Source organism: Oncorhynchus keta, chromosome 25, assembly GCF_023373465.1.
Source record: "Oncorhynchus keta strain PuntledgeMale-10-30-2019 chromosome 25, Oket_V2, whole genome shotgun sequence".
Taxonomy (NCBI): Eukaryota; Metazoa; Chordata; class Actinopteri; order Salmoniformes; family Salmonidae; genus Oncorhynchus; species Oncorhynchus keta.
In genome coordinates, this window is record NC_068445.1 from 34744585 (window position 1) to 34768628 (window position 24044).

General features: G+C 44.3%; 1 protein-coding gene and 1 long non-coding RNA gene across 3 annotated transcripts in view; one reads left to right on the top strand and one right to left on the bottom strand.

Annotated features, from left to right (window-relative positions):
* The window catches only part of LOC118357965 (ATP-binding cassette sub-family A member 2-like), a 171299-nt gene that overhangs the window by 28540 nt on the left and 118715 nt on the right, over window positions 1–24044 (bottom strand). For both annotated transcript variants that reach the window (XM_052479142.1, XM_052479141.1), the window contains exons 16-24: window positions 12877–12991; window positions 12149–12339; window positions 9125–9275; window positions 8542–8746; window positions 7115–7273; window positions 5631–5811; window positions 4725–4937; window positions 3258–3454; window positions 1594–1767 (exon numbers count right to left, since the gene is read on the bottom strand). In XM_052479142.1, the coding sequence (XP_052335102.1) occupies window positions 1594–1767; window positions 3258–3454; window positions 4725–4937; window positions 5631–5811; window positions 7115–7273; window positions 8542–8746; window positions 9125–9275; window positions 12149–12339; window positions 12877–12991 (1586 nt within the window). The remainder of the gene's footprint in view (window positions 1–1593; window positions 1768–3257; window positions 3455–4724; window positions 4938–5630; window positions 5812–7114; window positions 7274–8541; window positions 8747–9124; window positions 9276–12148; window positions 12340–12876; window positions 12992–24044) is intronic.
* Window positions 15563–23918, top strand: LOC118358553 (uncharacterized). Its single transcript, XR_004820479.2, has 2 exons — window positions 15563–16635; window positions 21406–23918. It is a non-coding gene; the product is annotated as an uncharacterized LOC118358553 (long non-coding RNA).

Sequence of the window (24044 nt, forward strand, 5' to 3'; positions counted from 1 at the left end):
TTATGGATGGAGGGAGGACAAGGAGAATAAAACACACAGCATTATGGATAGAGGGAGGACAAGGAGAATAAAACACACAGCATTATGGATGGAGGGAGGACAAGGAGAATAAAACACACAGCATTATGGATGGAGGGAGGACAAGGAGAATAAAACACACAGCATTATGGATAGAGGGAGGACAAGGAGAATAAAACACACAGCATTATGGATAGAGGGAGGACAAGGAGAATAAAACACACAGCATTATGGATAGAGGGAGGACAAGGAGAATAAAACACACAGCATTATGGATGGAGGGAGGACAAGGAGAATAAAACACACAGCATTATGGATAGAGGGAGGACAAGGAGAATAAAACACACAGCATTATGGATAGAGGGAGGACAAGGAGAATAAAACACACAGCATTATGGATGGAGGGAGGACAAGGAGAATAAAACACACAGCATATGGATGAGAATAAAACACACAGCATTATGGATGGAGGGAGGACAAGGAGAATAAAACACACAGCATTATGGATAGAGGGAGGACAAGGAGAATAAAACACACAGCATTATGGATGGAGGGAGGACAAGGAGAATAAAACACACAGCATTATGGATGGAGGGAGGACAAGGAGAATAAAACACACAGTAAGTTGAAGTTGAACCACCCTTGTTTCTAGGAAACCATACACACAAAAAAAACAATTTCGGATGAGGTCATCATGTCATGGAAGAAACCACTTGGAAAAAGTGGTAAGTAAAGTTAGGTCCAAAAAATGGATTTTCACTCAGTAAAAATAAGTTATTGTGTTAGAGGTTTCATGATGCTTGTATCTAAACCAAAGTAGATACGTTTAAAATTATTCTATACATAAGTTGGGGTCTCAATAAGCTCCAATATGAGGTCCTAAACATAGCATAAAAGTGCATCCTTGTAGCTCTGTGGGCTAATACAGTCAAAATGTTTGCATTAAGAGTAAGTTGAGCCATTGGCCATGGGGCATGCGGATTTGCGTTTATCGTCGAAGGAATGAGCGTTACACCGAGGCCTGTACTCTGGAGCGGGATCGATTTGGAGGTGGAGGGTCAGCCATGGTCTGGGGGCGGTGTGTCACAGCATCATCGGACTGAGCTTGTTGTCATTGCAGGCAATCTCAACGCTGTGCATTACAGGGAAGACATCCTCCACTCTCATGTGGTACCCTTCCTGCAGGCTCATCCTGACATGACCCTCCAGCATGACAATGCCACCAGCCATACTGCTCGTTCTGTGTGTGATTTCCTGCAAGACAGGAATGTCAGTGTTCTGCCATGGTCAGCGAAGAGCCCAGATCTCAATCCCATTGAGCACGTCTGGGACCTGTTGGATCGGAGGGTGAGGATTCCCGGACATTCCCCCCAGCGCAGTTTCTTTTTTTGCTTTATAGTTTATATTTCCCTTGGCGGAGTGATGTCGAATTTTTAAATACAATTGCTCAAGTTACCCCACTCTCCCCTAAATGTTAAAAGACTTGGCTAGAGAAAGTGAATACGTCTGACAGCTGGTGAGAAAATACAAAAGACAAACACACACACACACACACACGAGGAAAGAAAGACCCACCGCCGCTCTCACTCTGTTTCTTGACCAGGGTGAGTTTGTAGCCGTCTCCATAGGTGCTCTTGAGAAAGAGTGGGGAGCCGCAGCACTTGAGTTTCCCATGGGAGATGATGGCTATGCGGTCTCCTAACAGGTCAGCCTCATCCATGTGGTGGGTGGACAGCAGGATGGTGCGGCCTTGAAACACAGTTCAAAAAATGTACTTTCAATATACATCAAAATGTGTCAATGCATCATTTTGTGTGTTAGTGTGAGAAGATTTGACAGGACCTTATGGTAGTAGTGCACTCTATAGGGAACAGGGTTTCACTAGGTCAAAAGTAGAGCACTGTATAGGAGACAGGGTTTCACTAGGTCAAAAGTAGAGCACTGTATAGGGGACAGGGTGACACTCGGTCAAAAGTAGAGCACTCTATAGGGGACAGGGTTTCACTAGGTCAAAAGTAGAGCACTCTATAGGGAACAGGGTGACACTAGGTCAAAAGTAGAGCACTGTATAGGGGACAGGGTTTCACTAGGTCTAAAGTAGAGCACTCTATAGGGGACAGGGTTTCACTAGGTCAAAAGTAGAGCACTGTATAGGGGACAGGGTGACACTCGGTCAAAAGTAGAGCACTCTATAGGGGACAGGGTTTCACTAGGTCAAAAGTAGAGCACTCTATAGGGAACAGGGGGTGACACTAGGTCAAAAGTAGAGCACTCTATAGGGAACAGGGTTTCACTAGGTCTAAAGTAGAGCACTGTATAGGGGACATGGTGACACTAGGTCTAAAGTAGAGCACTCTATAGGGGACAGGGTTTCACTATGTCTAAAGTAGAGCACTGTATAGGGGACAGGGCACTGTATAGGGGACACTAGGTCAAAAGTAGAGCACTGTATAGGGGACAGGGTTACACTAGGTCTAAAGTAGAGCACTCTATAGGGGACAGGGTTTCACTAGGTCTAAAGTAGAGCACTCTATAGGGGACAGGGTTTCACTAGGTCTAAAGTAGAGCACTGTATAGGGGACAGGGTTACACTAGGTCTAAAGTAGAGCACTGTATAGGGGACAGGGTTACACTAGGTCTAAAGTAGAGCACTGTATAGGGGACAGGGTGACACTAGGTCAAAAGTAGAGCACTGTATAGGGGACAGGGTTACACTAGGTCAAAAGTAGAGCACTGTATAGGGGACAGGGTTTCACTAGGTCAAAAGTAGAGCACTGTAGGGGACAGGGTTACACTAGGTCAAAAGTAGAGCACTGTATAGGGGAAAGGGTTACACTAGGTCAAAAGTAGAGCACTGTATAGGGGACAGGGTTACACTAGGTCTAAAGTAGAGCACTGTATGGGGGACAGGGTTACACTAGGTCAAAAGTAGAGCACTGTATGGGGGACAGGGTTACACTAGGTCAAAAGTAGTGCACTGTAGTGTGTGAGGTTGACCCATGTCTCACCCTGTTTTGAGTGCTAGTGTCTGTTGTGAGTGCTAGTGTCTGTTGTGAGTGCTAGTGGGTTAGGGTTAATGTGTGAGGTTGACCCATGTCTCACCCTGTTGTGAGTGCTAGTGTCTGTTGTGAGTGCTAGTGGGTTAGGGTTCATGTGTGAGGTTGACACATGTCTCACCCTGTTGTGAGTGCTAGTCTGTGAGGGTTAAGGTTAATGTGTGAGGTTGACCCATGTCTCACCCTGTTTGTACTTGAGGATGAGGTCCCAGATGGCTCTGCGTGCGTAAGGGTCGACACCCGCCGTGGGCTCATCCAGGATGACTGCCCGGGAGCCGCCCACAAACGCTATGGCTACAGACAGTTTCCGTTTCATTCCTCCAGACAGAGTCTGGACCAGGCTGTGGCGTTTATTATTCAGCTCCAGATCCTCGATCATCCTGACAACACACACAGCACCTTGTAATTTACATTCTTTTGAGATATGGATAGGTATGATTAGTTATCACTGCTGGCTCCTGTAATTCATAGGCAAAATTACCATGGGGGATGGCAGGGTGGGAGGGCACCCTGGAGGTCAGTGGCTCCCCAGATAGCATATGAACATGTCATAAGCAATGCCAACATTTGTCAAATTTGCAAGAAATTTGCTTTAAAACTGCAACATTTTCTCTCATCCTCATGGCAAAATGTGAAGAATAGCATTTATTGAGCTATGAAAAAGCACATTGTTCTTACTTCCCCATGGCAAATTTCTCTCAGTCTCATTACAAAATGTGTAGAATAGCATTATAAAACTGAATATTTTCTCTCTGCCCCATGGCAAAATGTGTTGAAATGCAGGAAGTTAGCTGAAGGTAGGTTGCTACGGGGCCCCAAATGCATCTCCCCTGCTCAGCTGCACCGTCTATTCAAGCCACTCCCCCACTAATGTATGTCAGGGGTGGTACGAGGGGGTGTTGGCACAAGACCCCAATGAAATATGATTGGCCACCTTTGGCCCCCCCCCCCCCCGATGCTTATCAGGTCAGATAGCTGTCAATCATTCTATTTTTCCCGCTGGCTGGAATATTTTGGGGGGGGGGGCTGCTCCATCGAGTTTAACGATTTACCCTGGCAGGGTAAAACGAACGCACCAAAACAGTATTACATCATCTGTGCTTCTGTCATTAGAAGAAAGGCTTTCAGAATGACCGAGTGGAAGCTGACAGAATACGGTCGGGAGACAGACTCGGGATCAACATTCAATGACACACGCATCAGTCTTTGTTCATGGTATGTTCACACTCAATTATTATAGAAAAAAAAGACTGGGCACAAGGTAGGCGAACTCCAATTATAAACAACTCTTCATCTTTTGAGTCTTCTTAATATTTGCCTTGAAATAATGATGTGATTAATATTTCAAAATATCCCTCCATATACCCCTCAAAATAACCATCAAGAGGCATAATACGTCATGTAGAATTGCAGGAAATGCATTTTAAAATGTCTCCAAAAATTACGGGGGAGGACCCCTGGACCCCCGTCTACTGTTCATCCCCCCAAATTCTACACCACAATTTCGACCTTGCGGTAATAATATATACCATTTCTAACCTTCAATATGAAGATGTGAGCTTTTATCCTAATCTATCTACTGCCATGTTGATAATTTAACACCTTAGGGTCTTTAATTTGGTTAAACCATAAAAATGGGATGTGACCTACTTGTCCATCTCCTTGCGGATGTCCTCCTCGGCCATGCCTTTGAGTTTGGAGTAGAACCACAGGTGCTCCTCCACACTGAGCTTGTCAAAAAGCACGTTGTGCTGGGGACACATGCCCAGGTTCTGCCTGATACGCTCCATGTCAGTACGGATGTCATGGCCGTAGATGGTGGCTGAGCCCGAGGTGGGCGGGAACAGACCTGTCAGAATAGACCTGGGGACAGTAGCAGAAAACTAATGGTAGTTATTGATAGGGTTCATTCAAGAGGGAAGAAATGGACACAGAAAACAAATGTTACAATGTATTTTAAGGACATTTTGTGGACGTTATGGAGATGTTATGGGAATGTTATGGGAAGATTATGGGAAAGTTATGGCCAACATTATGTATGGCCTGTATAGAATTCATCATTGCATGACCATCTTTTAAAAATAGTGGTTGAAGAATACCCCTTGAAACACAGTCTTACCAAAACATACAACACAAACCTCTCTGTCTCTTTCCGTGAATCCACACGTAAACACAACACAAACCTCTCTGTCTCCTTCTGTGAATCCACACGTAAACACAACACAAACCTCTCTGTCTCCTTCTGTGAATCCACACGTAAACACAACACAAACCTCTCTGTCTCCTTCTGTGAATCCACACGTAAACACAACACAAACCTCTCTGTCTCCTTCTGTGAATCCACACGTAAACACAACACAAACCTCTCTGTCTCCTTCTGTGAATCCACACGTAAACACAACACAAACCTCTCTGTCTCCTTCTGTGAATCCACACGTAAACACAACACAAACCTCTCTGTCTCCTTCTGTGAATCCACACGTAAACACAACACAACAACAGAAATTACTGGGACCCTCTAACACACGTGGGCACATTCCCATTCATCTCTCTCACATGGTGGTTGTCTTGCCGGCTCCGTTGTGACCCAGGAAGGAGACCACCTGGTTCTCATGAAGGTTGAGGCTTAGCTTGTTGAGGGCCAGCTTATTGCCCGTCTTGTACACCTTGGTCAGCTTGTCTATACACACCACCAGGGGCAGGTGGCTGGGCTCCTCTTCCATACCACGCATCTCCTCTGGAGGGAGATAGAAAGAGAGAGATAATATGCCATTTGAAATGTGTCTATTCATTTGAAACTGTACTGTTTACTGTTCACTTTTGATTGATTATTTAACTTTTGCTTATTATCTATGTCACTTGTTTTGGAAATGTTAAAATATGTTTCCCATACCAATAAAGGCATTGAATTGAGAGAGAGAGAGAGAGAGAGAGAGAGAGAGAGAGAGAGAGAGAGAGAGAGAGAGAGAGAGAGAGAGAGAGAGAGAGAGAGAGAGAGAGAGAGAGAGAGAGAGAGAGAGAGAGAGAGAGAGAGAGAGAGAGGGGCATTGTCACATAACAATCAAATTTCAATCAATCAAATTTTATTTATATAGCCCTTCGTACATCAGCTGATATCTCAAAGTGCTGTAACAGTGGCAGAACCTGAACCTATTTGAGATTCACACCTGTAAACTGATCATTTTTTGTGGATCCATGCAGTAAACCACTGACAGAGGTGACAACAGATTAAAACAGATACACTCTTGTTCTTACAAGTTCAATACAAACATCTGGTAGGTCGCCGGTTGTCAGAGGTCAGGCTGCAGCTTGGCTTACCACATCGCAGGTTGTCAGAGGTCAGGCTGCAGCTTGGCTTACCACATCGCCGGTTGTCAGAGGTCAGGCTGCAGCTTGGCTTACCATCGCCGGTTGTCATCGCCGGTTGTCAGAGGTCAGGCTGCAGCTTGGCAGGTTGTCAGAGGTCAGGCCAGCTCAGAGGTGCTGCAGCTTACCACATCGCAGGTTGTCAGAGGTCAGGCTGCAGCTTGGCTTACCACATCGCCGGTTGTCAGAGGTCAGGCTGCAGCTTGGCTTACCACATCGCCGGTTGTCAGAGGTCAGGCTGCAGCTTGGCTTACCACATCGCCGGTTGTCAGAGGTCAGGCTGCAGCTTGGCTTACCACATCGCCGGTTGTCAGAGGTCAGGCTGCAGCTTGGCTTACCACATCGCCGGTTGTCAGAGGTCAGGCTGCAGCTTGGCTTACCACATCGCCGGTTGTCAGAGGTCAGGCTGCAGCTTGGCTTACCACATCGCCGGTTGTCAGAGGTCAGGCTGCAGCTTGGCTTACCACATCGCCGGTTGTCAGAGGTCAGGCTGCAGCTTGGCTTACCACATCGCCGGTTGTCAGAGGTCAGGCTGCAGCTTGGCTTACCTCATTGCCGGTTGTCAGAGGTCAGGCTGCAGCTTGGCTTACCACATCGCCGGTTGTCAGAGGTCAGGCTACAGCTTGGCTTACCACATCGCCGGTTGTCAGAGGTCAGGCTGCAGCTTGGCTTACCAGATCGCCGGTGTTCCATGGCACATGCCTGGTCCTCTTCCATGACACTCAGCCTGGCTGCTCCTCCCCAAGGCCACTCCCACGTCTCCACACGCCCACTGCCCAGCCAATAGGACTTCTGCAGGGGGAAGTACCACGGCCGGGGCAGCCCATACATCCCTGGAGGACAGAGACCACAGCAGACCACTTCTTTGACCAGGACCCATAAGGAATAGAGCTCGCCTGCTTGCAATACTTAACTCTGCCATGGCTCGTAGGCCAAAGCCTATGGTCAAATGAATGTTTTTTTTTGTAGAGTTTTAGGATAAACACTGAAAATAAGGTCTGTGGCAAACACAGGCTTAGGAGATCTTATACAATTTATTCTATGAGATAGCTGATAAAGATTAACGTCACTTTCTGTTAATTTTGAAGCATTTATGTTCAACTCATGAATGGGCTCCCAAGTGGTACAGCGGTCTAAGGTGCTGCATCTTAGTGCTAGAGGCGTCACTACAGACCCTGGTTCCATTCCAGGCTGTATCACAACCGACAGTGATTGGGAGTCACATAAGGCAACGCACAATAAGCCTGTGTTGTCTGGGTTTGGCCGGTGTAGGCTGTCATTGTAAATAAGAATTTATTCTTAACTGACTTGAAATAAAATAAGCATGTATAACACAAAGGCTTCATAATTCATAAAGGTCAAGTTAACTGACTTTCTCATAGAACAAAGTGTATAAATCTCCTTAGCCTGTGTTAATCTCAGACCTTTATCAGACCTTTATCCCAAAACCCAATTTTTTCCCCCAATAATTTCCTTAATAGGAATGGCTGAACGAACCAGAATTAACTCATTTTTGGTTTTAAGCCTGTCGCATGCTTCCCGGTCAAAACAGTTCACGCAAATATTATGAAAAACATTTGTGACGTTTTTGTTAATTTTGGTGTTCGGAGGGTTTTATCAGCTGTTCACACACATAAGATGTTTTCTTGGGGCAAGTCGAAGTTCAGTAGCTAAAGTCTTAGCCCCTTTGTCTGTGGTCAACAGTAGGGGTGGGAACTAAGGACGGTAGTTGCTGTCATTCAACAGCCAGGTAGCAGCTACTGTCTGCACTACACTACTAGTTTTCATGCACATTTTTTCACTTGAGAAATACTGCACTAAACATCTTAGCTAGACGTAAAATTGTGTGACTAAGAACTGCAAAAATAGCCAAATACAATACATATTTCATGACTATTTTGAGGAAGTGTTATGGCTATGTTGTTACTATGGTGGCTCAAGTGGGACAAACAACAGTGCCTACAAAAAGACGCCATTACTATTGTTCTCTATAGGATTCCATTTGGGATTCAGACCAATTACTACCATAAACATAAGTGACAAAACTGGGACATAAAAGGTGAATCATTTTAAGTGAGCAGCCAAAGACTTGGTTGTTTACCTGGATGCACAGCTTCTATGTACCAGGTGAGAACTCCATACACACTGGCATCGATGATGAGCATCATCATGGACAGACCGAGGTTAAAGTCATCGCCCTCTACAGGCGACTGGTTGATGGTGCGCCACTGGATGCCAACTCCTGACACCTCATACAGGGCAAAGTACTTAGAGCCCAGGCCGAACGCTGTGGTCGACATCAGAGACTGGAGAGAGAGGAGAGAATGAGAATAAAGACAACAGACAACGTGTTAAGAGCTATTGACATGTTTGAAGATCTTTCCGGAACTCACTGATTCAGACTGGTGAGAGAATATCATTGAATTGATCAATTCACGACTCTTGAAGCTTTGTTTGAATACTTCTTAGCTTTTACTCATACATGTTGATACGACTATACACACCTGGAAGCAGGCCATCTGACACAGTGCCAGAGGAAAATAACTCAATCTAGCCATGAGCCCGCAGGGCCGTTTCTCTCTTTGAATTTGTCCAGACACATGTGACATGTGACGTATGTGACTAACAAAAAATGAATGAAGTATGAGAGAGCTTCCGACAAGAGAACAAAGGCCAAGACTTACAGCAATGCACTTTTCAAAGGCGGTGATCTTGTCATGGGCCACCTCCTCCCTGATGGCCACGTACATGTAGGGGACGTAGCTTAGGAAGTAGATTATCCCCCCACAGGCAGACGCCAGCTTGGCCTTGGAGTAGATCACTGACACCAGGAAACTGACATAGACGGGACACAGACAGACAAACCAGAGTAAAATACTATTAGTATATTGAGTGTGTCCCAAATGGCCCCCTATTCCCTATATAATGTCATACTTTTTACCAGAGCCCAAGGGACCATGGTCAAAAGTAGTGCACTATAAAGGGAATAGGGTGCCATTTGTAAGACAACCTAACCATATTTAGATCAGACACATTTCCCTGGAATGTCTAGCAAAGGAGCTGAGTCACTGTCTGTTTGATACATTAAGGACATGGCATTTCGAAGTAACACGTTCCTCACGAAATAGAAGTCGAAGGTTGACAAGTGAAACTGAGTGTTACCGCTTTTATCAAATCAGCCGCTAAATATCAGGGTGACTCATGATTCATTAGATCTCTAACATCATCAATGTGTGTGCAGTCACTGCTGCTCTGATGTCACAGAGAGAAAGAGAGATGAGAGAATCAACTAGATGTTGGAACATTGCTGCAGGGACTTGCTTCCATTCAGCACAAGAGCATTAGTGAGGTCGGGCACTGATGTTGGGCGATGAGGCATGTCTCACAGTTGGCATTCCAATTCCTCCCAAAGGTGTTCAATGGGTTTGAGGTTAGGGCACTGTGCAGGCAGGTCAAGTTCTTCCACACCTATCTCAACAAACCATTTCTGTATGGACCTCGCTTTGTGCACATGGGCATTTTCATGCTAAATAGAAAAGGCTCTTCCCCAAACTGTTGCCACAAAGTTGGAAGCACAGAATCGAAGCCATTGTAAGCTATATCGTTAAGATTTATCTTCCCTGGAAGTAAGGGGACATGAAAAACAGACCCAGACCATTATTCCTCATCCACCAAACTTTACAGTTGGCACTATGTATTGGAGCAGGTAGCGTTATCCCGGCATCTGCCAAACCCAGCTTCGTCCGTCGGACTGCCAGTTGGTGAAGCGTGATTCATCGCTCCAGAGTACGGTTTTCCACTGCTCCAGAGACTAATGGCGGCAAGCCTTACACCACTCCAGCCGACACTTGGCATTGCGCATGGTGATCTTAGGCTAGTATGAGGCTGCTCGGCCATGGAAACCCATTTCATGAAACTCCCAACAAAATGTTATTGTGCTGTCATTGCTTCCAGAGGCAGTTTGGAACTTGGTAGTGAGTGTTGTAACCGAGGACAGACGATTTTTACTCGCTACACGCTTCACCATTCGGCGGTACCATTGTGTGAGCTTGTGTGGCCTACCACTTAGCCGTTGTTGCTCCTAGACTTTTCCACTTAACAATAACTTAACAATTGACTGGGTTCACTCCAGCAGGGCAAAAACTTCACAAACTTGCTTGTTGGAAAGGTGGCATCCTATGACAGTGCCACATTGCAAGTCACTGATCTCTTCAGTAAGGCCATTCTACTGCCAATGTTTGTCTATGGAGATTACATGGACGTGTGCTCGATTTTATATACCTGTCAGCAACAGGTGTGGCTGAAATAGCTGACTCCACTCATTTGAAGGGGTGTCCACATACTTCTGTATATACAGTGCATTCAGAAAGTATTCAGACCTAGTATTTGACTTTTTCCACATTTTGTTACATTAGAACCTTATTCTAAAATGGATCTACACACAATAACCCATAATGGCAAAGCAAAAAACTTTTACATTTTTGCAAACTTATTAAAAATTAAAAACAGAAATACCTTAATTGATCATCCTTGAGATATTTCTACAACTTGATTGGAGACCATCTGTTGTAAATGAAATTGATTGGACATGTTTTGGAAATGCACACACATGTCTATAGGAGGTCTCACCGTTGACAGTGCATGTCAGAGCAAAAACCAAGCCATGAGGTCGAAGGAATTGTCCGTAGAGCTCTGAGTTAAGAATTTTAACAAAACAAGTCTGCTGCATTGAAGGTCCACAAGAAAACAGTGGCCTCCATTATTCTTAAATGGAGGAAGTTTGTAACAATCAAGACCCTTCCTAGAGCTGGCCGCCTGGCAAAACTGAGCAATCGAGGGTGAAAGACCTTGGTCAGGGAGGTGGCCAAGAACCGGATGGCCACTCTGACAGAGCTCCAGAGTTCCTCTGTGGAGATGGGAGAACCATTCAGAGGGACAACCATGTCTGCAGCACTCCACCAATCAGGCCATTATGATAGAGTAACAACACGAATGCCACTCCTCAGAAAAAGGCACATGACAGCCCGCTTGCGGCTCACCAAAAGGCACCTAAATTTAGATTCTCTGGTCTGATGAAACCAATTTTGGCCTGAATGCCAGATGTCACATCTGGAGGAAACCTGGCACCATCCCTACGGTGAAGCATGGCGGTGGCAGAATCATAGTAGGGATTTTTTTCAGCGCTGGGGACTGGGAGACTAGTCAGGATCGAGGGAAAAATGAATGGAGCAAAGTACAGAGAGATCCTTCATGAAAACCTGCTACAGACGCACCTGAGCTGAATTTCAAGTCTCATAGCAAAGGGTCTGAATACTTATGTAAATAAGGTATTTCAGTTTTTTTTAAAACCTGTTTTGCTTCGTCATTATGGAGTATTGTGTGTAGATTGATGAGGAACACGTTTTATTTCATCCGTTTTAGAATAAGGCGTAACAAAATGTGGAAAAAATATTGTCAGGCAAAGTGATGCACTATATCTCTGTATGCAGGCTTGATTGGCTCAATATGTGACGATGACCAATTTGAGTTTATGACCATATCAGCTATAGATAATTACAATGATTTGTTAAGAAGGGCCCCTCGACGGAGCCCCGCCCCCTCTGTACTGAGATCCTAGCTCAGCGTAGGCCTCTCCTACTTTTTTGGGTGTATGTCCACTCATGCTTTTTACTAGACTAACATCAGATCGGTAGTAGTGTCATCATTACCAGAACATGATCGTTGCGATGGCGTAGATGGAGAGGAAGAGCCAGATGATGAGGATGTCACTGTGGAGGAGCACTCTGCCATACTTCAATATTGCCGTCAGGGCGGTCACTGAGATGGACAGCTGGACGAAGCCAGTGATGAACCAGGCCACCCAGTGGACCGCATTGTTCAGGCCCATCATCTTCATCACCTGCAGGCAGGCAGGGAGTACACAGGTTACCAGAAGAGGTTCATCCTATTTTGTTACAGTTTTACATGCACTTATATGAATGAGAATGTGATTTCAAACAAAATAATACAACCATGTAAATATTCTAAATATTCAGAAAAACATCGTACAAATTTAAAGTTTGAGATTTTTATTTGATTGAAATCAGTATTTTTCCAACAGGGGGCAGAACAGAGGTAGTAAATATGAGCGACTTCATCCTGCTACAGGTTGCCAAAGAGATGGCAGAGAGAAGATGGCATTAGTGATGCTGCTCCACTGTCACAGACAGACAGACACAGGACAGGACTCTGATATCCTAGTGTAGACAGCAGTGGGGGTTGGTGAAGGGATAACGGATCATAATATTGTCTGGAATGGAGTAAATGGAACGGTATTAAACATGTGTGTTTGATGTGTTTGATACTGTGCAATTAATTCCATTTCAGCCATTATTATGAGCCTGTCTTCTAATTGAAAGTGCCAACAGCACCACAGGTAGACATGTAAGCAGATCACCTCTTTGAGCCGGTGCTCCTTCTCAGCCACAATGTGTTGGATCATCATGGCTACAGAGTACACCCAGGAGATCACCATGCACAGAGGCATCATGTGCTCGATCACAAACAGGAAGCTGTGGACCCATGACATGACATTTGTTAATGACAAAGCATAGGTTAAAGCAGGGAGAACAAAATACTACCGAAGGAATAAAACCATAGAGGAGAGTGGGGTAAGTTGAACCCAAGGGTCAGTTGAGCCACCCCTTGTTTCTAGAAAACCATACACAAAATGTATCATTTGACCAAATATTTAGGAAGAGGTCATCATTTTTGTGTTGGAGGTTTCATGATGCTTGTATCTAAATCAAAGTAGATACTTTAAAAATGGTTCTATACATATAAGCTTCAATATGATGTCCTAAACCTAGAATGAAAGTACATTCATGTAGCTTTGGAGGCTAATATACACTGTCAAAAAACACCCAATTACTAATTATTATGAAGTAACTGGTTCCACAACCTGTTAATAGTTTACTCAACTTTCAAGTGTCCAAGTGTTACCTTAACTAAAAAATGGTTGGCGCAAACGTAACTCCAACTTGATAAAAATGTGGCAAGTTTCAGTCAATTTAAATTGATGGGTTTGCTCAACTTTCTCATATGTTTATTCAACAACACATTATTATTTGGCATCTTAACTAAGACTACTGGTTACACACACAGTGCTTTTAACATACATATTTAATATATATGAGTCATTTGTGCATGTTCATTTATAATGTAATTACACTTCATCATGTCCTCACCTGGGATTTGAACTCAGAACCTCCTGGGTTAATGGCATGCCGATCTTCCTGCTACGCCACCACGGATGTGTCAATTATAAGTTAATCTGACTATTCTCTCATCATTCATTTGATTGACTTATTTAACGACACAACGTTTAGTTTTTCTGTATAGTTGTCTAATGTTGATGGGGCATATTAATTACTCTGTTTTAATGTTACTCCTTAATCACTATGATAATTAACACAGTTTTTCTTGATTGTACTTTTAAAAATGCTGAGATTCACTTTGTGATTGAAATTCTCTGTGTGTATCAGATCGTATGTTTAGCATAATGCTATTTTGTTATAACCTTGGGTTCAAGCGAGTGATGGATTGACTACTCAAAGGAGTCTATCACTGATAAGCAATTTGGCTGTACGCCCAGAACATTGCTCTGGGAACTAGAAGGAGCCTGGTGTGATGTCAGTCTCATGCAGGAACCAACCATGCTTATATGACATGTGTAGCAGTATAAATGGACTGAAAAGGGCCCATTCAGAGTTTCATCAGGCTTGTATTGAGTTAGTGAACCTCTCCGCCGTGATAATAAATATTGATTCATTTACTTTGAGTTTGAGTCCTTAGTGATGAAATTCCACAACAATTCTGGGGTCACAACACAGGATGTTTGATATTTGACGTGATCCATCAGTGAAGGTCTAAAAGGGAACACTGGTGGCACATTCTTCAGAAAGCTTAAGAGGGAAATTCCCGTCTCACCAAAGAGGACGAGGACCCATCCGGACCAGACCTCCACTGTGGGAGTAAACATCCAAGAAGCCTAGAAGGACAACTCAACTGATTTCGGTAAGTCAATTTAAATGAAGTAATGTTGTTTAAGAAGGGATCCAAGTTCTAAGAAAAAACTAGGCGAAGGTTCGGTGAACCTCGTTTATAATGTTATATAGGGCTTCTGTCCACCACCGCGGGTCATCTGATTTACCGGTAGTGAGGCATTGAGAGAACCATTAAAACGTTTGAGTAAAAACGTGATCATTGGTGCCTCTCAGGCTGATTGCGCTGTGCTGATCGTTGCTGGTGGTGTGGATGTGAACACCTAAGAAAGTTCTGTGTGGACTTCGATTGATGACGTTATGTTGGGATTCTGTGTGATGTGAGGTGTGAAGACATTAAAGGAAAGATTACTATTACAGAATATGTTGCATGAATAGAACACTAGTGTGAAGGAGTTTGTGAAGAATTTATATATCTAAATCCCTGTATTATAAAATAAATAATGTAACTACAAAGACACAAAATACAAACATCGACATTGACCAATAATGTGAACTTCGGGCCCTGACAGAATATTTTGGAGTGGGGTGTTTGAACAAACAGTTAAATGGACTAAATGGACAAATAGAGCATTCACTTTAGATGGGACCCTCAGTACAGAGGGACTTGTAGAAGCCAGAGAAACGTTGGAAGAAACAGAGAAGAGATACAGGAAAATAAAAGTTGAATAGGATGATTTCCACAAGAGGGATAGAGAAGTGGACCTATTGAAGGGCAAAACAGTGAAAGTATTAATGGTGAAGCATGTAGACAAAGGAAAGGAAACAGAAAAAAGTGAGAGAAGGACACAAGCATAGAAAAAAAGAGAACAGAATGAATTGAGAATTTCCAACAGCCCCATTGAGGGCACAGCCCTTACTGCTACCCCAACCACAGCTCCAATGCCATAGGGGGACAAGATCAAGTGCCACCACCCTACCAGTCACCTCAAACCACTCCACAGACACATTTTGGGAACTCCAGGCGAGCATAATTGCTTGTTGACTGGATTGGATCTTGCAAGGCCACAGCGACACAGAAATCCACCCTTATGCTTTGAAGACTATTTAAACCATGATGGACGACCGCAAGACGCCTGTGACAAGAGATGAAAAGAATCTGCCCACTCCATCAAGCAATGGGTACAACAACACAGGGCATTCACGGGACCTCATGGGACCACGGACCGCACCTGCAGAAACTGGACAACAGGGAGAAGCAGAGGAGATACCTATCATAGACTTCTCCCAGCTGACGCTTGACATACCACCTACGCCACCTCCAGTGGTAGAAACAACCAGCTGGTATGATTGAGTGGAATCAGCCAACAGTAACACGGAAGCAGCAATGTGAGAGTCAGTAGTGCATGACCTTAAAGGGTAATAATAGGAAGCTTCCGTTTAACACACAGGCCTAAGATTACGTAGGTCTACAGCCCCAGTGGGAACTTCCCCTTTAAAAAGATATATAAAGAGAACAGAGATCATAAGACAGCATGATCCTCACTAACATATGAAACAGACTTCATATGGAGAATCATCATAGGTAAATTTACTATTGCACAATATTTTGGGAACCGGATATTTTTGCTTAAGTACTTATTGGGTCATACTCTGAAGAAGCTGGTTGAATCTTGTGAACCCGACTGAGTCTCCGAAAAACAGAAGTCTAAACCACCTCTTGATCACATAGACAAAGCGGGCGTTCGCATTTTTGACACCAGAAACCAGAGGTGACTAGCAATTCAAGGAAAAACAGCCAAGTACCAGTTACCATATATTGCGTCTATGCACAGAGTTGGAAGTGAATAGTATTAGGATATACACTTTTTGTTGGACTAGAACAATATTTTGAGAGCTGGATATTTTTGCTTAAGTACTTATTGGGTCATACTCTGAAGAAGCTGGTTGAATCTTGTGAACCCGACTGAGTCTCCGAAAAACAGAGGTCTAAAACACCTCTTGATCACATAGACAAAGCGGGCGTTCGCATTTTTGACACCAGAAACCAGAGGTGATTAGCAATTCAAGGAAAAACAGCCAAGTACCAGTTACAATATATTGAGTCCATACACAGAGTTGGAAGTGTATAGAGATACTGGAATTCGGAATCTAGCGTCATAGCTGCAAGAATACCGATTACGGTAAAGTGACCAAGGGGCTGAGCATTTAAGGTAATTGAACTATTTTTGCTATTTAGTCAATATTGTTAGAAGTGTTAACGCATTTAAAGTTTTGCAATATTATCTGGCATAGCTTAAAGCATTAAGGATTGATTGAGCATTATTGTTGTATTGAGAAACTGTATAACCATTGAATTGTAATGATGTGTATAAGACAAAAAACAGAGTGACTTAATAAAAGCTTGAAACTTTGACAACTAGGCCAGATTAACGATCTGGAGAGCAAACGCCTTTGACACTCTCACTGAACAGAAAGTGACCCTGGTTATAGGTTACAAAGTGATTGCACTAAAGAATATTTCATTGTGTGGACAATAATATATTTTTCAGAAAGTCAAAATATATACCAATACTAGTTTCCGAGTGACTACTAGCTGACGAGCATAATAACTACTAGGAGTTGTTATTAAGTATTGATATATACATAGGTAAAGATAACTTGAGGGTAAGGAAATATAGGAGGAATCCATAACACTTAATAATATTTAAATAGGAGTATATCTATCCAAGGCCTCATACTAGACCGGACAATAAGGGAGTGACAACGTGAACGAAGGAACAAACCCAACTCACGCGAAGGGCCACTACGAATAAATAGAAGGGTTGGTAGGGCCGCACGGCAAGGCCCTTGTTACACCGAAGTAACTAAAGTCCCAAAGTACTCTGCCCAGCCAGAGGACGGGGTAGAGGCTTTTGCTGCAGGCATTGGGCAAAAGTCAGCACCGTGACACGCCCATGCCACCCCTTTCACCAGATACACAAGAGTATTCAATATACCCCTCATACAATACCCCAACCTGCAGGAAGGAGCACCCATAACAGTGTAAATTCTATGGGATGTGGATGAAATCAAGGCAACAGTTAAAGATGTCACTGATCCTTTTAAAGATGCAGTGAAATTTGAAGAAGAAGTACAAGCTATAATAACAATGTACAATCCAACAACCAGAGAAATTGAAGAAATACTCTGCCCCTGTCTGAAATTCAAGTGGATCCAGTGCAAAGGAGACTAGGACAGCAACGCAGCAAGAGATGGTTGTGAAAATCAAAACACACAGACTGGCAGAAAATCCACTCTACAACAATGAAAACTGATGAGACCATTAAAGATGACCAAGAGTGGATGGAAAAAATATTCCTTGCCTCTGACCAGGAATCCTATACCAGTCTGCTGTGTCATGCTGGTGTCACTGGTTTACGCCAAGACCTAAAAACAGCTGTAAACACCACCTGTATAGGATGGGAAACAAAGACACTGGCTGATGTGAAACCACATATCAACCACACAGAAAGACAGATAAAAGCCAAGACTACAAAAGATTGGGCTAATTTGTAAACGGCTCAGCTGATGTTCTACAGCGGAGCCGGAGGTCAAGGAAGAAGTTGGGGAAGAGGAATGGGTGGGGGACGAGAGAGATGATGGGGAGAGGTGTAAACTCTGGACCCCCGGAAAGAAACGGTTAAAAGTGTTATAACTCTGATAAACCAGGACATTTCGCCAAAAACTGTTAAGATAATGAAGATAGAAAGGAGTTTAATGGACCTCCCAGAAACGTGATGCTAAATGACTCTTTAGGAGGTGGACAATAGGATGAGGTGGAAACAAAAGATGAAGAAGCAGAAACACCCCTACAGATGTTACAACTAACTACTCTCTCAACAGAAAATTCACTGATTCACATTGAGATACTGGAAGAAAAAAGTCCATTCCTAGAAGACACTGATGCAGCAGTCTCTGTCCTGATGAAATCAGCCCTGAAACTCATTCCTTCGAAAAGAACAATGCAAACTTATAATGACACAAGGCAAGACTCAGATGAGCTTTTGATTCTGGGCAGACTGCTGGGACGGGATAGCCCCTACTTCAACGTCAAAGGCATCGACCTCAACCACAAACTGACAGGATGGGTCCGGATGGACGAGGATGGGGGCTGTAGTGAACCGATGCTTCAGGTCCACAAAGGCTCTGTCAACAGCTGGGGACCAGATGAACGGTACCTTGGGAGGTGGTGAGTGCAGAGAGGGGGGACTACCCCGGTAGTCAATACACGGACGCAGGGTTTTGTCCTTCTTTTCCACAAATAAAACCCCTGCACCGGCAGGGGATGCAGAAGGACGGATGCTTCCAGCAGCCAGAGAGTCCTCAATATACTTCTCCACGGCCTTGGTCTCCGGGCCGGATAGGGAATATTTCTGACCACGAGGCGATGTGGTGCCTGGGGTAAGGTCAATGGTACAATTGTAAGGATGATTCGGGGGAAGCGAAGTAGCCCATTCCTTGAGGGAACGGCAGAGAAATCCGAAGCCCTGAGGAGGACATCTCGGGGAAGGCTGCGCCCTGCTTTAAGGCAATGGGACAAAAGAACGGGCTCCAACCCAGGACTTAACTCGAGGTCCAGTCAATAACAGAGTTGTGGTTCTGGAGCAAATAAAATCCCAAAACAACATGAATATGGGGGGACTTAATGAGGAGAAACTTTATTGACTTACTGTGATTTCATGAAACCCGCAGATTAACGGGAACAGTGGGTAACTCCAATGGAGCAGCCGCCCAGTGCTCTAGTGTCCATGGAAACAGAGAGGAGTTGAGTGGGGATACCTAGTTCAGAAACTAGCGTAGCATCCATAAAACGTTAATCTGCCCCAGAGTCAATGAGCACCCGGAGAGACTTAGACTGGTCTCCCCACAGCAGTGTCACAAAAAGAGGAGTGCGGGTGATGGGAATTAAATAATTCCCAGTCTGGCTCACCAGAGTTCTTGTACCTACTAATTGAAATTGTGATGAGGGAATCAAGTTCCAATGGTAACTCCCGAGCTGCGAGCTCGTCTTAGATTTCCTCCGATAGTCCATGAAGGAAGATATCGAACAGAGCCTCCGGATTCCAGGCACTCTCGGCGGGAAATGTGTGAAAATCTACCTGGTAGTTTTCGAGCCGCTTCTCTCCCGGACACCAGAGAAACGAATACCTTCCTCACCTCAGCCATGAAATCTTCCAGGTTATGGCAAACGGCGGATTGTTGCTCACAAACAGCCGTCGTCCAGGAGAGCACCCTTCTGGACATTAGCGTAATTAGATACGCTATCTTCGATCGATCCGAAGGGAATGAAGATGGCTGAAGCTCAAAAATGAGGGGACACTGGGAAAGAAATGGCGGCAGGTTCCAGGATCTCCGGGATAGAAGGGAAGTTACTGAGTGGCTGGGAGGTCTTAGATGTGGCGTGCTGTCTGCGAGCTAATTCACAGATTAATGCCTTGAACCCCTGGTCGTGGCGTTCCGCCAGAGATCGGAACCCCTCCATCAGGAGCTGAAGTAGCTCCTCCTGTTTCTTAATGGTAGCTCCCTGCAGCGAGACAGCATGATGGAGCTGGTCCAAGTCTGCTGGGTCAGTCATGGCCAGTTCGTATTATAAGGCGAGACCCAGATGCAGACACAGGGGGCAGATGGTTTGAGCTCTGATATTTATTATAGTCCAAGGGGTAGTGAAAAGGCAGGTCAGGGACAGGCAAGAGTTCATAACCAGGTCAGAGTCCAAAATGGTACAGGGCAGGCAGGCTCGAGGTCAAGGGCAGGCAGAATGGTCAGACAGGCTGAGAGTCAGGACAGGCAAGGGTCAGAACCAGGAGGAAGAGAAAAACAGAGACTGGGAAAAAAAACAAGAGCTAGGAGAAAAATGTTGGTTGACTTGGCAAACACAGGTATAAATACACAGGGGATAATGGGGAAGATGGGCGACAACTGGAGGGGGTGGAGACAAGCACACGGACAGGTGAAACAGATCAGGGTGTGACAAAACTGTCGCCGTGTCGGGCATCCCCTCTATTGAACCCCTCACATACCCCCTCCCAGTAGCATGGGAAAATGGGAAATAGAGACATTGATTCTTGTATTCATCATCATGACCAGCAAATCTATTGGGAAGAGACCTGTGACCCAGAGGGTGTCTCCATTCAGTCACCAACAAGTGGAATTTTCCCATGTATGGCACAGTCCTACTATGCCTGGCATTTGGAAGAAGCAGACATGGAAGGAGAACTCAGAGGGATGTCTCTTACATCCCAAAACCAGGAAGACTGGGAGGTTCCAAAACACCTTCACTACACAACAGCAGTTCCCTCCATTGAAGTAGAACAAGGCTATGATATACGCTGGACAAAGTTCCCAGAAAAAAATGAAACTGAGAATTGATGGCAGGTACTATGGTGAATCATTAACCGCGGCAGCATTCCTCCTCACAGATGCACAGAGAACTGTATGATGTGAATGGTTGTTGTCCCCCACTGCAGTCTATAAAAAACCAAAGACATGAAGAGGGAAGACACTGGGCCTTGGATGAAAGGCGTTATGGATGCAACTGATTGGGTGATGTGGCAAGGAAATGGGAAGTGCTGTTGTCACCACTTTAGAGACTGTGGAAAGTGCACTTTTTGTCTTAACACGAGCATGCATATTGGCAAAGGATAAAGCAGTAAACAATTGCACTGACAGTTGGTATGCTTTTGGGGTGGTGCACGGTTTTGAGACTATGGGTCTTCTGGTAAAACAATTGCTCATGGATAGTTGCTAAAAGCAATAGTGTTACTATCCTCTGTTGCTGTGGTGAAGTGTCAGGCTCATACCAGTGGTAAAGATAGCATTTCTCAAGGGAATGCTAAAATCAGACTGTGCAGCGAAACGAGCTGCTTCCTCCTTTCTTTCCCCTTTTTCAGTTCCTGTTTTTCACTAACCATTACTCTGTAAATGATATTGTTGCTTTGCAGGCAAGGTTTGATGCATCAGAAATACGTAGGTGGACTGGACATTGACATATGGACACCTTGGGAGTGTGTCGAAGAGCCACAGCATGTAATGTGGCCAAAGCTCTCCTGCGAGACATCATTCCAATGTAGGGGGATGTCGGTAGACATTACGTAAACAAGATTGTTCAGTCCGTATCAGAAGCAGGTTGACTTGAGACCGCACTGTGCCTGCCTCCCACAGTCAGGGGGTGCTGTACAACACGCCATGTATATAGTCCCGCTATTGCTTTTTAATGCTGCTCTTTAATCATTTGTTGTTCTTATCTCTTACTTTTTTGTTGTTAGTATTTTCTTAAAACTGCATTGTTGGTTAAGGGCTTGTAAGTAAGCCTTTCATGTGACAAATAAAATTGGATTTGATTTGATAACCAAACGCTAAACAACAAAAAGTACTCCCTTTGGCACTGATGAGCATGAGAGGTAGGTCTCACACTGACTGGTCTCTCCCCACACGAGGTACTAACTGGACTCCCCATGTGAATGACTAACAGTCCTTTCCCCCAAAATAGGTTAACCCTTCAAGGAATGGAGGACCCGGTGGCTTATTGTGTATCTCTTAACAGTGTTCTTAATACTCTCTTCACACAAGTGAAGGCTTCTCTGCCGAACCTTGCAGGTGTTGCTCACCGCAACGTGAAACCAGAACATTTCATTGTGGTCAAAGATCTTCAAAGAAAAAGTTGGAAAGAACCCAGGTGAAAGGGAGCATACCAGGTGCTCCTGACCAAATCCTCGGCTGTCAAGGTAGCAGAACGAGATACGTGGACACATACATCCCACTGCAGGAAGTTGCGAGAACCAGGAAATCAGAATGGTGAGGAGGATCGGTGAATGCGAAAGGACCTGTTTCTGGATTGGTCTCACATGATAGTGGAGACCTTCATCTGCCTCCTGCTGGTCAGTAATGACCTAGAAGGATCCAGGAACCGTCCCCAGCCAACGGGACCACCGCAGGCCCGGAGTAGAGGCACAGAAGAAGCTGGTAAGGTTGTGAGAGGAAAACAAGACTTCAAAGACACTATGAACTCATTCCTTTCCACAGCACAGATGGTGGCGAATGGACTCTCCCCAAGCACTTCCTGTTGGGTCTGTGGGCTAGGCTCATAGGGGGTAGGTGATGGGCTCCCTTTACTGGGTGTCCCAGCCGGTGTAAATTAGACTTTTCCATGCTTCCAGCACTGAAGTTTACAATTCCCCTCCTTGACGACCGAACCTTATTTTGCTTTTTCTAACCAAACTTGGATAAGTAGTTATAGAAGACCTTGTGAAAATAAAATCTGTCCCACACCCATCCCAATAGAATGCCGGTGTATACAGGGTAATGGGTATGTCTACCTAGGTGAAAATGTGTGCAATTGTACAATGGACTGATGGAGAATCAAATTGATCACTGACGGTTTATTATTTGCAGATGGGCAGACTGTGTAACAGTGTTCTTCTCAGTGCTTCATATAACCTTGGAAACAAGTAAATCAGACCCTAATGGGACCTATTGGTTATGTCGGAACAGCGCATATTATGTCCTACCAGATCATTTGGGGGTAGTGTGTACTATTGGATTCGTTGTTCCTGCTTTGAGAGCAGTGCCAGATGACGTATAATTCATTTCCCGGGATATTGTCCCCCTGCAGCAGTGCTCACTGGCAGGGATTACTCATATTCAAATGGCCCTGTCACAATTTACTTTTGTAATGCTCCCTAATTATGGAGTGGCTAATGCTATGTCAAAAGCCCTTTTAAGGCCCTCAGTACTGAAATGGTAGCACTTCAAAAATTGGCCTTACAAAATCGTTAAGCTCTAGACTACCTATGAGGAAGTCAGGGAGGAATGTGTGCAGTCATGGGAGATGAGTGTTGCACCTTTGTTCCTGACTCGTCTATGAATGTCACCTACTTAGCAGATTACATAGCAGAGACTGCTTGAGGCACTGTGCTCTTCTTTTGTCTCACAGGTCTAAGCAACTATTATGTCCACTGTTAGTTTGATTTGGCTAAAATAAATGCCATCTGCTGATGAGAATGATGAAGATAATGAGGACTACAAGGAACTCACTGAAGGCCATGAAGAGCATGACCATGTTCCCCCCCCCCTGCTTATGGTGATAGAATTGACATAAATGAAATTGTGTAATGAAGCATGTGTATAACTGTATGAAGCGAAGGTCTTAAGTTAAACCATTCTACTGCAATGGTTTTACAAGTGTAAGGGCTATGGAATAAGCATCAGTTACTAGTCAGATTGTACAACCCAGAATGAAGGGTTTGAACGGATACAGTGTCTGGTTTTATGTGTTGATTTCAACCTACTTTTAATAGAAGTATTTTGATAGAAGGCCCTTTGATAGTTTTAGCCATAATCTAATGCTTACCTTAAAATGTAACAATAGTTATCACAGAGTGATAAAAGGAGTGTGATGTAAACGTTCTCTGTGTGTATCAGATCGTATGTTTAGTAAAATGCTGCTTTGTGATAACCTGTCTTGGTTGGGTTCATGTGACAATGTACAATGGAATGGGTTGGGTTCATGCGAGTGATGGATTGACTACACTAAGGAGTAAACCACACGATCACTGATAAGTAATTTGACAGTACAACCAGA